This window comes from Cricetulus griseus (genome assembly GCF_003668045.3).
Source record: "Cricetulus griseus strain 17A/GY chromosome 1 unlocalized genomic scaffold, alternate assembly CriGri-PICRH-1.0 chr1_0, whole genome shotgun sequence".
NCBI classification, from domain to species: Eukaryota; Metazoa; Chordata; class Mammalia; order Rodentia; family Cricetidae; genus Cricetulus; species Cricetulus griseus.
In genome coordinates this window covers 176365544-176382755 of record NW_023276806.1, presented here as the reverse complement: position 1 = coordinate 176382755, position 17212 = coordinate 176365544, and the positions used below count along the sequence as shown (strand labels likewise).

General features: G+C 36.6%; 1 protein-coding gene across 1 annotated transcript in view; it reads left to right on the top strand.

Moving 5' to 3' along the window:
- Sema3c (semaphorin 3C) overlaps window positions 1-15736 on the top strand; it is a 152491-nt gene extending 136755 nt beyond the window's left edge. The window contains exons 15-18 of the mRNA XM_027393473.2: window positions 690-847; window positions 6228-6295; window positions 8770-8900; window positions 11988-15736. Coding sequence (XP_027249274.1) covers window positions 690-847; window positions 6228-6295; window positions 8770-8900; window positions 11988-12401 — 771 coding nt within the window. The 3' untranslated portion in view covers window positions 12402-15736. The remainder of the gene's footprint in view (window positions 1-689; window positions 848-6227; window positions 6296-8769; window positions 8901-11987) is intronic.
- Window positions 15737-17212: the final 1476 nt, after the last annotated feature.

The following is a 17212-nucleotide window of genomic DNA, read 5'->3' as shown; positions in this document are numbered from 1 at the left end:
ACCCAGTGTCCTCCTCTGGCTTCTGCATGAGGACACACACACACACACACACACACACACACACACACACACATACACACACACACACACACACACACACACGCATGTGTCACATACAGACACATACAAGTCCAAATAGACACTTATATATAAAAATAAGCATTGGAAATTTTTTTAATTCTCTTAAAAATAGCTTTAATAAGTCTGTGTCACTTTCAAAGACATGTATTCAACCGTTTTTCCCTTTGATTATGACTGATTATCTAGTACTTTGTCTTCTAAACAAAGTATCTTCTGTTTCAAAATTGACTTCTGCTGCTGGACTTGAAATATATGAAAGCTTCCTTGTGATTTGCTGAGCAACAGAAGTCAAAGGAAAAAGAAAACATCATAATTTAAATTTGCAACATATTAGCTCAGTTCTGAGAGGACAATGGGTCCCAATGTTTAAGACAGATTACCATTCTATATGGTGCACTGAGAGGTGTTGTTTTTAGTAGAAAGTGGTAATGTTATAGGCATATTAACGATAGGAAAATTCTATTTATTTTGGCATTCTACCCTCTTTACTTCTTGTTTTGAGTCTGTTTCTAAATGAATCCATGGGTTTGTGGCCTTATGTTATGTGTTCCTACTGAACGTGTTTTAACTTCCACATCTGAAATAAATCGCCATAATTCCTCTTATAGCAACAGTTGTATGTGAGCTCCAATGAAGGGGTTTCCCAAGTGTCTCTGCATCGCTGCCACATCTATGGCACAGCTTGTGCGGACTGCTGCCTGGCGAGGGACCCATACTGTGCCTGGGATGGTCACTCTTGCTCCAGGTTCTTCCCCACTGGGAAGCGGTGAGTACCAAGCATTCATGAGAAATCCAAATGGACTTCACAGAGCAGTTCAGATGTGGATCCGCAGTGTGGCTGCTCTCATCTCAAAAGACAATGCCATGATTAGCACTACATGCTTCCTTTTGGTGAAGAAGATGTCATACTTCATTTGATGTTTTGTTTTCTTCTTCTTCATGAAAAACTTAGGCTTCCAGACCCATCAATGCACGAAGCAGCATTTAACTCTGTTTTCAACTTAGCTAATGTGTGGCTCTGTAGCCTTAAATACCACACTGCTAGGTGTGGCTACTTGATTAATTATAACAAAGAGTTTTGGTCCTTCATATAATTAATAAAAGGAGATGAATTTCAAAAGTTAGTATTTTGAATAGAACTACCTGTGTCATTCTTGCCAGAAGACCATTATTTTATGAAAGATACCCACCTGGCTTGCTTTCAGAACATAGCTGGACATGCTTCTTCCTGCTTGCAATTGAAAGCATGATTGCTGGATAGATAAGCAGTCTAAGTAACATCCCAGAAATATTCAAAGCAAGTTGAAAGGCATTTGCAGTGGAAAAACTACCGAGACAGTAAATAATATGCAGAACTCAGAGTTAGTTGAGCTCCTAGATATTTGCAATGACTTTTGCAATATAGGTTATGATGAATGAGAGCACCAAAACCTCTTAAAAATTAGTGTCAGGAGAGAAAGCAAAAGACTCCAGTCTTAAGAAACAATGTACTGTCCAGGGAAGCCTTGGATGATTTTTTAAAAATTGCTTTTATTACATTATATGTATATAATATATTAGCTTGTTTCATGTTATATTTGTCAATTTTATATATTTTGATCATCTTCTCCTCCTCCTCTAAGTCTATCCAGATCTTCCTCTCCCTACCTACCCAAATTTAAGTTCTTTCTCAAAAAAAACCTCATTACAAAAATAAAACCCCCAAATCAAGAAAATAAAATAAAACCATGCCTAAAAAAGAAACAAACAAATATTGTAACCAAATTAAGGCACACACAAAAAACTTTGGATCTCAATGTAGATGTGTTTTAAGCTTTACTAGATCCATGCCACTGCATTTTCGTATGTCAATCTTGACCCTTTTGTCTGTTAATTCAACAAATATTTATCTTGAAACAAGAATTTTTCAGGCATTGTGGTTAAAAAACAGGTATAAAATATGAAAGACAACAACAAAACACAAAAACCTGTGTTTGGGTATAAAATGGTCTGATGAGAGAAGACAATGCACAAAGACGCCCATAATCATGTCAAACAATCATGAGGTTTCTGGGTGTGAAAGGGAAAAGAAGGTCATGACACATGGGAAACAGTTTTTGAAAGATTGAACCCATGGTCAGAGAGGGCCATAGTGGGGACAGAAGAGTGAACCAGGCGAAAATGTAAAATGGGTAGTACCAAAACATCCTCTGGGGAAATAACACTCTAGAAGTATGCCACGGAACAGTCAAGAGACAATGCTGAAGCTCATGCTGGCACTTAGTAGCCTGTGACAGGAGAAGGAAGGCTAGAACGAAAGAAGCTTCCAATGTCAGGTTAGGTAGGAATTTATCAGTAATTTATCAGCATTCCATCCTTCTGTTTAGAATGGAAGTCACCTGATTCTTGGTCCTAAAAGGTCACTAGCTGGGGTTGCTTTCATTGGAGCATTAGCATTGGAAGTAGTTGGAAAAGAATAGGAAGACAAAGGATGCAGAACGGGGTTATAATCTAGGCCGTATAGAGGAGTGGTCAAATACTCTGTGAAAGTACTCGGCATGGGAGCTTAGAGAACTAAGGAGTAAAAAATCCCCATGTTTCTTAAAACCAGAGTACTAAAACATGGAGGCATCATTGCCTGAAAGGGAACCCTATGGAAGGAGCACTTGTGAGGGAGAAAGATTAAACCAAGCCATGTTTATGGGACATTACAGCCAGGGTTCTGAGCAGAGAAAGAAATGTGAATCCAGAGTAGAGCGGAGTGGCCTGGACTGGATCCCCTTCTTCACAATCTTTGAACCGGGAGTCTTGCATCTGTGCTCAGAGACCCAGGATCCTCCCTCATTTGTCATAGGAGTTGGGCAGGCTCTCCTTCACTCATGTCAATTCCCCTTCTTTTCAGATGTTCATTCCCTTGCAATTCTTTCTATTTGTATTGGCTGAAGAGACCAGAACCTGGATACACAATGACTGTGAGGGATGCAAATTTCAAACAAGATCTCGAGTGAATTTTCTTTTTGCAGCATTAGATTTTTCAAAGTATTTGTCATATAGCTCTAAATATAATAAAAGTAGTGTTTGAAAATGTTCCCACAGCTAAATATTTGCCTGGCAATACATTTTTTTTCCTGGTAAAAGTTCTAGAGCTAAGTATGGCATTTCCAGTACCAGGGTTAGAGTCCTTGGTGTTTTAACCAGATGCTTTCTAAAGACAAAATTGAACACAAATTGTACATCACCACATCCGACAGATAAATCAGTCCTTGTTTGTAATACGAAAGAATGGAAGGGTAGAACCCCTTCCTTGCAAAGGCTTTGTCTTAGACCTTCAGGAATTTTTAATTTCCAAACAATAATGCTTCTCAAGTAAAATTTCATTCCATGTGTGGAGAACCATTGCATATGTTTCATTTCACATTTTCGAGGTCTTAAAGCATGTCCACACAGTGCCTCACCTATTACAAATCCAGTTACACTTTTAAGATTCATACTGAAACATGGATTACACATTACTATTAGACTACCACAAACTATGAAATTAGTCATGGCTCTTTATGTACAAAGTACTGCTGGTATCTAGCATTTGTTCCATCTTCCAATACCATGCCTAGTATTAAAACATGCATTCTGGGCTGAGGAGCAAAGCATCAATGATTTAAATAACTGAGTATCTTTACCAGTGTCTTAATTCTACCACAAAGACTTACAAATGCAACACACACACACACACACACACACACACAGAGAGAGAGAGAGAGAGAGAGAGAGAGAGAGAGAGAGAGAGAGAGAGAGAGAGAGAGAGAGTATGAGCTTATCACATATTCTTTTTTGGTTAGTGAATAGAAGTTTCATTAAAAATATCTATCCTGTTTAAATATTCCAAATTATTTCCAACTCAAACATCATGTGGTGAATGTAACCTGCGTTTGCAGAATGAATTAACCCAGCTTTGCTAATTTACTTTCTATAGTGACTAAAAGGAAGTGATAGAAAAGACTTTTTGCAATATTTTCTACATTCACTATTTTACTAGTATTATCTGCCTTTGTTATCTTTAGATTATCTTTCTGTATCAAATACTACATAGATGAATTCATTGTAATTAAAGCAAAAATAAACCATTTGCATAGAAGCAAAGAGGCAGTCATAGCCATAAAACAGTAAAATACATACATACCAAAACATTAAATCTTGACTTGATATTTCATTTTTAATAACTTGTTTATAATAAGCACTATGCACTTTTTCTCATCACTTTGAAGTATCTTATCTATTTGTGTGTATCGATGCTAATGTTATTTATCCTGAATTCAGGCATATAGCTGGAAAATGCAAGATGGGATAATCAGTTCAATCTTTACAAATATCTTTTCTGTGAAACTAAAAAATGATTTCATTGTTTATCCAAAGGAATTTAGAATAATGATGAAACATCAGCAAAGTCAGCCAAAGCCAAATCCTATGTGTAATGTAATATCCCGCTGCCTACCAGCATGATTCTGCTATGCTCCAGGAATGCATTCAAGGAAACTGACATGTACTAAAGGCTCTCGCTGATCTCATCATTTAAAAAGAGCCATAACAAGGTTTTTTATTTGGATGTCTGGAAGCTGATGTAGCAAGTTCACTTTCCCTCGCTTGAGAGAATATATACTGTGCACAAGTAACACCCTATAGTACTGACTACAGGACAATAAATTTAGGCGCTGTGAATGACACTATATATCTAGAGGGCTGGAAATGGCCAGCTCAACCCTAAGAACACTCACAAAGGTTGTTTTAGTATACATTCCCAGAATCAACAGTAGTAAAATATGCAAATGCTTGGCAGTAAAAGTGGACATGGAGCTGGTCCAGAAAGGACACTGATCCTATTTCCTTACGTGAGAGTGACTGGTACTTCCACTGCTCTGTGTGTGTGTGTGTGTGTGTGTGTGTGTGTGTGTGTGTGTGTGTGTGTGATACTATACACATATGTAATTGAGTGGTACAATTTATATACTAATATCTCTATAAATATATTTATTGTTAGCATAAAGTATTAACCACTTCTGATACTTCTTAAATGAAGTTTTAAGTCATGAGTGACTTTGAGATTGATATTTTTTATGTTTAATAATCATGGTGTGTATTTAATACAATTAAATGGTATTATCATTCATAAATCATATATCGCTGTATGTTCCCAATATTTAAAGTCAGTGTCCATATGGCTTTCAGGGGTGGCTGTATGTATCCAAAAGACTGCTGTCTTTTGGTTCACTTCTATCCTTTATGAAGTCAAAATTAAGAGCCCACATAAACCTGAAACTCAAGAAGTAAAATAATTAATGAACAAATACCATAATGTTTTATGTAACTAATTTTCAATTCACAAAGGTTGAAACACATTTTTGAAATGCTGTTTCCATTAGTATGTCCAAGCAAAGAATCTATTTGACTTGGGAATGACTAAACCTTAAAGAGTCTTCTTAGAAGTATCTTGCAGAATGGAGAAAATATTTTATCCCATATACTCATTGGTGTTATTAAATAAATATTAATATCTTTAGCATGTTAATATTGTTGTCTACAGGGTAAGATTTTATGTATGTCTCATTTCTAAAGGTTTTCTACTATATCTATATAACAGCAAATATGTTATTATGCTATATTATGTATATGCACTTTCATGAGAGAAAATATAAGAAATATAGAAAAAGTGTGCATATGAACATTCTAGAATTCACTGTACACATATACCCATTTTTGAAAATCTAAATATCTTTTAAGTAAAGGTTACTTTTCTTTGTATTCAGGAAGCCCATTTATGTTTCAAAGGGTTTAGAGCAACTACAGGGTACTGACTTTTAAACAAATGTCTGTTTATTATAATAAAAGAAAAGAAAATGCTGTTGAGTTTACCATTTACCAATTTTCATTTTAGTGCATTTTGGATATGACATATAGAGAGGGACTGACTTGATCTAGAGAAAGGATGGATCCCACCTGTCACTCAGGCACCATGAATGGACAGACAGCTTCGAGAGATAATGAAACTTCTTCTATTTGCTTTCTAAATTAAATCTTGGGCAATCAAAAGGCTGAAAAGTTTAAAATGGGGGTGCTTTTAAAGTAGCATAATTGTGAGAAATGCCAAATTCTTTGTTATTTTCCTGCACTTACAGGAGGAGCCGAAGACAAGATGTGAGGCACGGAAATCCACTGACGCAATGCCGAGGGTTCAATCTAAAAGGTATTAGAAATGAGCAGATCTTTATCATGGTGACCAGTGCCAACATTCTGTGTCTTATTTACTAGGTGATCTTCACTCAAATCATTCACTTAAGAATGTGTCATCATGAGCTTGCAAAGTATTTATTAGTGGTAATGAAACTTAAGTGCTATTTGTGTGACTATGGAGAATCACACAAAAACAAGTGTTCTAGAGTGTGTGGCAGTCACTGTGTGAGCATGCCGGCCTCTCCTGCAGATTTTCTTAGCTACTTATTTCTTTCTGAAGCAAAAGTTGCTTTTAAAAGTTACCAACAAGTAACACAATAAATACTATCTTACTGAAGAAAATATACATAAAATATTCATGATTTTAATTTTTTGAACCATAGACCTCTGTACTGTTCAGAACATTCACACTGTGTGACCATCTGTCAGGTATCTTAGGATGCTTACTGTCTTCCTAATTGTAACCATGGCAGCAATTAAATATTTACTCAGCATCCCCTTTTCCTTAATGCCTGCCAGTAACCAACCTACTTTCTTCAGAGTTTAGCATTCTAGACACTTTGTATGGTGGAATCACACCGGATCTGTGTGCTATGCTTGATTTTCTTCATGTTTTCAGAGTCCCTTTACTCTTTAACATGAATATGATTTTTTCCTATTTATGAAATTCACTATGTTTGTACCAAATGTTGTTTATTTACTCATCCCTTTCTAAAGTCATGTACTGCTCCCAATACTACAGATTCAGAGAATATTCCTTCAAAGATCCATTCAGAGACTCAACTGCAGGTCTGCCCTATTTTACACTTAACCCAATCCCTTTCTCTTTGTCCTGACAAAGAAATACTGTGTTCTTAAACTATTCATCGATCACTTTCTCCACCTCAAACAACTTTCTGTTGACATACCTGTTACTGAAGGAATATGATTTTAAAGATGAAACTATGTGCAAATTTTTATAAAATAAAGTTTGTAAAACTAAAAAAGAACTGAAATTAACTAACCCTAGCACTCAGGTCAATTAAGCAGCAGACCTCAAGTTCAAGATAGCTAGCATAGAGACAAAACTTATATTTACCGCCAATTTGAGTGTAGGTCTTCATCTAGTAAAGAATGACATTCTGGTTCCTAACTATGGTGTATACAGTTTCTTTTCAGTCAGGGCCCACAGCTGTTTAGGCCCAAATAAACACACAGGGACTTATACTAATTACAATCTGTTTGGCCAATGTCTTAGGCTTCTTACTATCTAGCTTTCTCTTAATTATTAACCAATTTCTATTAAATTATATATTGCCATGAGGCTATGGCTTACCTGTAATCTGGCAAATTAATCCTTCAGCATCATGGTGTCTCCCTGGTAGCTCTTTCTGCCTCTTCTTGCCAGAATTCTCCTGATCTGGTAGCCCCGCCTATATTTCCTTCCTGACTACTGGCCAAACAGTGTTTTATTCATCAACCAATAAGGGAAACATATATACAGAAGGACATCACCATCACTATGTAACTCCATGATACAATTCTGAGGTAGACTTTTGTTTTGTTGTTTCATAAATCCAATTTAGGAAATGTACCCACTTTGTCTTTTGGTATTCATGGAGCATTTTTATGGAACATTATGTCAGTTCCTGTTTATAATGCCCTGGTCACAACTGTGAGAATAGTGACACTTAGGGAATGTCAAATATCTGTGCTGACTTTGGGTCTGAGCTTTGGTTCAACTGCTTCCTTGTGATGACCTCATCCATTGTTTAAACCCTGTAATAGCACCTATTTCTATCCCTGATTTATGAATGAACATTTCTGTTCCTGTTTTAACGTCTGCCTGATTTCACTTAGTGTTTCATTTGTCATAAAAAATATTATTTAAAAGTTTAAAAATTTTATTAGAAACCAATAAAGAAGACAGAGATGGTTCAAGTAACGTATCTCATGTTACACAGGCAGTAGTGCGGATGCACCTTAGTTTATCCCACATTCCTTTTCCTCCAAAGCCTGGCTTTTCGATGATTGTATCATATTGTTTATATACCGTGCTTTCTATTTGAGCTTCTTCCATTCCACACTGAGTGTGTATTCATGGATGGCATAAACTGAGCTCCCATTTTATCCTCCTTCATATATTACACATATTATATATGCACTATGTTTTATATAGATATATAGTATAGTATATATCTTCATGACTTGTGGCCTCATTTGTGCACCTGGGAAAATCTAACTAAAAAGCTCTTATAATAATTAGACAATCAACGCTGTGACAATCCTCAGTGCAGCGTGATAAATGTGTACCAACACAACCTCAGATAACTTTTAGTGTCCCTTTTACTTTACATTTAAATGAAATATCTAAACCAGTAAATTGTACCTGCTACCATATGGTGACAACCACCATGAGCACAGTTTCAAAGAGAGAAGCAAACATTCCCACAGAGGAGTAATCTCTAAAATATGTTCTTTCTCTTTCCTCTGATTTCTGCTTTTCAGCATACAGAAATGCAGCTGAAATTGTTCAGTATGGAGTAAGAAATAACAGCACTTTCTTGGAGTGCGCCCCCAAGTCTCCGCAGGCATCTATCAAATGGCTGCTGCAGAAAGATAAAGACAGGAGGAAAGAGGTGAGTGGCCTGCCCCCACATCCCCAGCCCTCCATCAAGACTCTGGGAGGAGGACTAAATCACCATTCCTCAGGGAGGCACAGATGAAACTGCAAGTAACAACATGGAAACATCCTTTTATGTCAATGGCATGTCGTTACCATCTTCTTCAAAATCCTTTGTCCTTAGACTTGAAGGATTAATTAGAAAAGCCCTCTGCCAGCCGCCTCTGTAGCCTCAGTGTTTGTAACAAGAGCTCAAGTGCTAGGATGGAGTAGTGAGGAAGCATTTGGGAAAGAAACATGATGTGTGCAAACCCAGAAGCCAAGCCTGCATACAACAGCACCTTTGTGTGACTCACCAGATAAAAGGAGCTTTAAAAACATTCCGTTTTCCTCAGCCAGAAATTATGTTGAACTATAACCCTTTGTTGCAAGGAGCATTTTTCTGCTGTGTGGTCATGTTTCCATTGCATTAGCATTCATGACCCTTAAATGTCACTCAGGTAATTTGGGCAGTCGTTGTTTAGGAGACCACTGGATTTATTCATTATTAAGGAAAAAGACCCCTAGACTTGTGAATAAACACATTCTTACTCCAAATTTTTATTGGTTATAAAGTACTGTTTGAAAAGAGTGGCAATACAAATTGGCAAACAGTGACGTACTGTAAATACTGAATTCCACAATGTTGGTGTCACACTGTCCTGACAAGTGAGAAGGAAACTTACATGCACATACATGCAGCCCCTAATTCTAAAATGGCATGTTGCTACTGTAGCATCAGGTTTGACATTGGCAAGCAGAAATTGGATGCACCCCAGCATGCATCTGTGTGGGTTCTATTGTAGGCGGTTTTGTTTCTGTGTGGTGTTAATCAAGGAGATGCAAGTGCACATGACTGAAAGAACACAGACAAGGTATCAAAGTGACTGGGACCTTGGCTCCATGGGACAAAACACATCCAACTCTCACACTTCCCTATTCAAATGTGTTATGTCTTCTTTCCTGACTGAATTCCATGAGCCTGAAAGATTAAGTCAGAGGCTGATGTCCATTTTCCTAAGTGAAGATTCAATTGTGTGGAGGAAAGGACAGGGAAGTAGGCTTTTGTTGCTCTCCATTTTCCCTGAATCCACTGATAGTTTAGAAGTTTTGATTGGGGATCTTCCAAAGGACCCAGTTTCCTTTGATCCCCTGCCCCCACACCAGAAAGCCCACAAAGTACTTTTACTCCAGTTCCAGAGAATCCAAGTAACTCTGACCTCGGCTGCCTGTCACCTGTGGGTACATCATGCTTATTAACTCCCTCAAGATTGCACATTTTAAATCGAAATACAGTCTTTGATTTGCATTTTATTAACAATGAAATATACTTTTGTACAGAACTTCGGTAATATAAAAATATTCACGTGTATTACCTTTCATGATTTTTTGGTCCTTTTTCTGTTTTTTGAATAGTCCAAAATTATAAATGTCTGAAAACTTTTCACCACATGGATTCCCAACTTCTTCATTGATAACACAATAGCTATAATTGTAAACCAATTAATTGCAAAGCAAGTGGATCTAACATGTGTAGACAATACCCAGCAATTAGTCATTTTCTGTTATAAGCCTTACAGTTATTAAACATGGTTTTTATTATCTTGTAGAAATAAATTTTCTTGAAAGTCTTATAAGGCAATGTCCTTGCAACTTATTTTAGACATCCTATAATGTGATAATTGGATGAGACTCTTGAAAATTTTCAAAACTCTCTGTGTTGAGAACACTTATTGAAAAAAGGGATGAACCTTTGTTCATTGTTCAATGTTCATAGTCATTGTTTTCTGCTTTTACAAGTGAGTAGTTTCACAAAAATAAAAAAAAAAAAATTCCAGGGCTAAATAGATATCATGTAAGAATTTCATTAACATAAAATTGATTCCTATGACTACCAATCTTTGTGCTGTGTAAGACGAAATTACATTTCTCTGAGGGGAACTGTCTTAGAGTCACTGTTGCTGTGATGAAACACCATGACCAAAGTAACTTGGGGAGGAAAGGATTTATTTGGCTTCCACTCTCATATCTCTGTCCATCCTTTAAGGAAGTTGGGGGAGAGAACTCAAACAGGGCAGGAGCCTGGGGGCAGATGCTGGTGCAGAGGCCATGGATGGTAGCTGCTTACCGGCTTGCTCCCCTTGCCTTGTTCAGCCTATTTTCTTTCTAACCAGGGATTGTGTGTTATTTTATTTCTAAATCTCAAAAAAAGGATATGATCCAAAGGGAACCTTTCACTTTGAGGCATTTTCTTGTTTATTTACTCTTCTCTCATACAAAACTTTCTGACTGCAGTTCCACTCCCTCCATTCTTCCCAGTCACCCCTCCTACACACCCCAGGTTCATTGCTCCTGCCTTTCTCTTCAGAAAAGACAAGTCTTCCCAGTGTTATCAACTGAACATATTGTAACAAGATGCAATTAGAATAGGAACAGATCCTATATCAAAGCTGTAGGAGGCAACACAATATGAGGAAAAAGGTTCCAAGAGCAGGCAAAAATCAGAAATACCCACATTCCCACTGTTAGAAGTCCCAAAGAAACCCCAAGCAAAACAGCAACAACATATATAAAGAGGACCTAGCACAGACCCATGTAGGCTCCATGATTGCCTCGGCCTACATTCTTGTAGAACTCTAAACCAAACATGGTGCTGCCCACAGTGGACAGGGATCACCCTTGCCAATCACTAATAGGAAAATGATCTACAGCTGAATCTTATGGAGGCATCTTCTCATTTCAGACATGGGTCATCTTCTCAAATGCTCCTTTCAGATAATTCTAGCTTGTGTCAAGTTGACATAAAACTAGCTAGCACAGGAGCCCACTTCAGATTTCCTTGTGTGGATGATATCACTATCATTTTCAGTAGTTCATGAGACAAGATTGCCCATTGTTGACAAAAGAGTGCACATGTGCAGTGAAACTAATCATAATGTTAAGCATGGAAGCTCCCCAAGGCTTTTGCCTAATTGTGAAAGTCAACTAGTTTTGTATATATTGTGTGTATTATCTTAGAAATTGTAGTCTTCCATTTGGGACACTCATGGTGTTTGTCTTTTAGGTTAAGCTCAATGAGCGCATTATAGCCACTTCCCAAGGATTGCTGATTCGATCTGTTCAGGATTCAGACCAAGGGCTGTACCACTGTATCGCTACTGAGAACAGCTTCAAGCAAACCATAGCCAAGATTAACTTCAAAATTTTAGATTCAGAAATGGTGGCCGTTGTGACAGACAAGTGGTCTCCATGGACATGGGCTGGCTCTGTGAGGGCTCTACCCTTCCATCCAAAGGACATCCTGGGGGCATTCAGCCACTCTGAAATGCAGCTCATCAACCAGTACTGTAAAGACACCCGGCAGCAGCATCAGCTGGGAGAAGAAACACAGAAGATGAGGGGGGACTATGGCAAGCTGAAGGCTCTCATCAACAGCAGGAAAAGCAGGAACAGGAGGAATCAGCTTCCAGAGTCATAAATTTTCATCTGTGGGGCTTTGCTTCCAATAACAAATGCTCTATCTTCACTGGTCAACTACTGAGCAAAGTCTTGTGCTTTACCCATGAGAAGTTCCTGACACAAGCTAGAGACTCCCTCTCAAGTGTGTTCTCTGTGAACTTAAATGAGCATGCATCTTCTTGTATGATACCTACTAGCACTAGACATGTCATGGTCCTCATGGTGCATAGAAATATTTAACTTGTCCCAGATGTTATTTATATCTTAATGTGTCTTTCCTTCACCTTCAGTGCATCGACAGAAGCAGAACTATTATACCCTCGGTTGAGCGAGGGACATAAATTACTCTGTGCTTTTCCTTCTCTGCTCTAGGGGTTTAGCTTTTTAATTGTCAGTGGTTTTTATACATGACAATGAATTCCAATTTACAATTTTCACATAGTAAATGTCATATAAATGCATGTGACAGAACAGCCATCCAAAGTCTTGTAGGTTAGACAAATGGCAGGGAAGAGAGCATCCAGATGTTATTCAAAAGCAAGAGTGACTCATAAAGAGAATGTGATGAGTTCATATGCTTCTAGTGAATTATATTCTTGCTTGTTCTTTGTTTAAGATTGTAACATGTGTCATTTACTGAGATCTGCCATCAATTTTTGTTCTTTTGTTTCAGGAAGATAAAATGAATTACCTGCGCCATCCAAATGTTTGATGGGAGATGTATCAGTGAGGCATTGACATTTCTACTGTTATGTTATCATCTTCCAAACAAAAGCACTTTGTTTTTTTGGAAGTTATTTAAGTTATTATAGACTTACATATACTCTTACATTATTTAATTGATTTACTGTTTGACTTTAATTTTCTAGTCTACTTGGCAAATTAAACAAAACAAGGAGGAATCATAGTTAAAACATCCAAGTTCTCCATGCAGAGTAAAGCTATCAAAATGTTTGGATTGTTTTGTAACTAAATTTATTTTCTCCAATTTGAAAACTAGATGGATAAATGTGGAAAAATTCCCCATACTTCTTTTAATGATAGAACTTCTATTTTTAAATTTAAATTTATTTTAACACGTTTACATTTCCAGAGAAAAAGAGAAACTGTACTAAACACTATTGAAACACAGTTCTTATTAACAGTTCATAAAACAAGTAATGAAAGGGGATCTCCTCCTTTTTGAGTACTGTGAACAAAACTCCAGAAAGGAAAATCATGTGTAGGGGTGAGAGTTGGTGGTAGATTATACATTTAGCATGCACAGAAACTGGCTCAAACAGAAAAGAAGGAAGAGAGATGCGGAGGAAGGGAGGTAGGCAGGAAGGAAGGACAGACAGACAGACAGACAGACATGAAAGAAGGAAGGTTAGGAAGGAGGAAAAGAAGGAAGGGAGAGATGGAGTGGTTAAATTCATTATCAGAAGAAAAAATGTGCTTAGTTAAGTGATGGTAAATTTTAATGTTCACTTTGATATTCTAATAGGGGACCACGGTGTTGTGGGAAAAAAGAACAGTTAAAAAAAAGAGCAGAAATGTCATCTAATTTTGTTTTTAAACTATTGTTCAAATTTGTACAGTGCTACAAAAATCTGTAGTCTTCCCATATGTAAATCTTTGCATGCTTAAACATTCACATTTTACTTTTTCTTATATATGCAAAAATAGCAATGTGTTCAGATGCAATGGGAACATGATCCTCTGTATTCTTGATTAATCCATTGTATGGACAGTTAAAGTAAAATGACTTCCAAGGAACAGTACCCTTCTTCCACCTAGATTCTAACTGCCAGATGGCGATGTTAAATTCCATGCAAGTATTTGTTCTAATTGATATCTCCTGTTGTTACCATAATTATATTTTAAACACTCATTTCTTTTTTAAAAAGAATACAGAAATTACCATTCAACATAACCCTGCCCAATGTAAAATATCCATATTTGTCAAAATCATAATTAATACTTATTGAATATGGGTGACTAGTTGGTTTTATTTTGTGTTCTTGGGCAATCTGATGATTTAAGATGGTTTTAATTTGCATTGTATATAAAATTACCTAGAAATGCACTTTTCCCCCAAAGTGTACGTTTGAATAGACATAGCATGATGAAGCTGTCATTACAGTGTGATCCCCCTGTTTAGAGAAAGAAAACAAGATGTAGTTTCCACATGAAAATTTAATTAGATGTTGAAGAAATTATTTGTCTGGTAAAATAAAACATTGAATTCCCTGGAAGATGCCTTTCACTTTTCTTTTTAGTATAGTATGTATTAATGTGATAGTAACTACTGAATTATTATTATTATCATTTAAAAATATCTGGTTTTGTGAAAGCAAACCATTAAATACTTCATAATTTAAGTGGCCTTCATTCAATTCCAAACTTGAATCCATTCATTTACATCCTTCTTCTATGTATACTTACATATTGGAATATCCAAATCAATACATTTTAACCTCAATATTTTACATTTACCCATGCTTATTAAAGTGATTTATCATATATCATGTCTACAATTTTAAACAGCTATACTTTGGAAATATAAATGATTGGATCCACTCCAACTACATTTAAGTTCAGGCTCATGGTTTCACTTTGAGAAAGATGTTTTTTATTTATTTTCTCTAACTTAATATTCTCCATCAGGCCCCTCAATACTCTGCAAAGGACAGAACACTACATATATGCACATGGTCAAAATTGTTATCACATTGTCCAGTTTTGCTAGAATATAAAGAAATCCTTCATTTGTATTCCATGTCAAATTCAGTGTCAGTTATCCAGGTAGAAAGCCTGTGGTCAAAGGATTGGCAGGTAACTAACCAAGTGGAGAGGCCTGTATAAAACAAGAGGAGGAAGCCACAGATGGCTCATTTGGTACATCAGAGTGATAGGGCCACTGCAGCTTTCTCCTGCCTGCTCCTGGAAATCTATCTGAATCAGCGTGAGTGCTAGGACACAGAGACATGCTGCAACAGCTCATCCAACAAGATAATTCGGCTCTAGCTCGGTGGCCTCATGGCTTCTCAGATCTTCCTCATGTCTGAATCATAAGTTATGTTTTAAAAATAATTTACTGTGCTTTTAGAAAACTTTAATTTACTTCTGATCTTTCATGTTTCTTATCTGTTTGAAAAATTTCAGGGTTAACTGTTAACAGTTTTCAACATGTGATCAGATAACTAAAGTCAGGAGAGGCAGCCAGCTTTGCTGTGCCATGTATTTAAGTCTGTTAAATAGTCAAAGTTTAGACAAAGTCATAACCAGACCAAGTAAAACACAGTGTTTATTTAACTGGATATTCAGAGTTTTGCTGAATTCTATGCATGACAATAAAGTATTAGAAGATCATTGTGGAAAATGTTTCATTATTTTTTGTAAGAGTTTATCCACCATTCCTTCAACTGATAAAATTCTGCACATGAATCTAAACTCCTCTGCAAAAACAAAACATATCACAAGTGCATGCCAACTCATGAATTTCACCACCAATACGTTGTTCACATAGGTGACCTTGGATTTACACTCCTATTTTCTTGGTTCCACAATGATATTATCTTCAACATACAGGCATTAGGAGACAGAAGATCAAGCTTCATGATGTAACAACTGTCGTCTTTGTTCTCGTGACTCTAATGTATTTATTGATTCACCTCATAAAACTCTATATTCTAAATAGTTAGAATTGTATATTTCTCAGGGCTATTATGTTGCCATGCCTGAGTGTTCCTTATATAAAGAGGTATTAAAGAATGACATTATAACAAACACATTAAAACTGTTTATTCTAATGTAAGGTTACCTCTCTACCCAAAGAACAAAAAGAGGATAAGTTTCTATTCTTCAATTGATTTTCTTCCTTTTGAGTTATCCATGCATAAATGTCATCCAAAGAGTTTATGAGGTCAAAAGTGAATTTTTTTGCAAGGCACAATGGCTGTTTGATGGATTATTATGAAAATAAGTCACCACCATTGCTTCTCTGAATGTCATTCAATGTGCACGTGACCCATGGCAAATGACATGAAAAGACTTCTGTTTCCCTGGGTCTTGTCATAATTTCATTCTTAAAATTTAAAATGAGACAAACAAGTCGCACCTTTTAGTTTTCTTTGTATTCATTTGAGGATAAATCATAATCCTCTTTACTAACCTTTGACATCTCAGCTATTGGGGCACAGAATGTAGACTCATGAGGTAACTTGTTTTGAGGCAATAGGGACTGGCAGTTTATAGGTGTGGTATTATGCCAACAGTTTGTTTCATGGACAGGGAAGAGTGGCCACAGGAATCACAATGTAACAGAGACCCACAAACCTCAGACTGTCCTAGAAATTTCTTTAGAGGCTTATATGTATATGTGGATCTATGTATTAAATATGTATATTCACAGACAAGCCAGATTTTATTTATTAACTATTCCAGAATAAATTTCAATTTCTGCTTCCAATTTCTATTCTATCTTTTACACTTAGAAATGTTTTCAAATCCCTTCCAATAAATTACTGCATTTTCTTTTTAAATCTACTTTTGCTATTATTGTATTTGGATGGGTGTTTCTCCTGAACGTATGTATGTGAAACGTGAATATTTGACACACAAGGAGTAGAGTAGAGGACATTTGATGCCATGAAACTGGGATTACCTACAGACAGTTGTTAGCCAATCTGTGGGTGCTGGGAATCAAATCCACATTTTTTAGAAGAGCAAAGAGTTCTCTGAACAAGTGAGTTCTCTCCACAGGCCCAGCAGCTAAGGATCTTGACTTTTACACAGTCTGTCCTCTGTTATAAAGCCTCATGAAGGTTTTGTGCTTGTGATTACCCA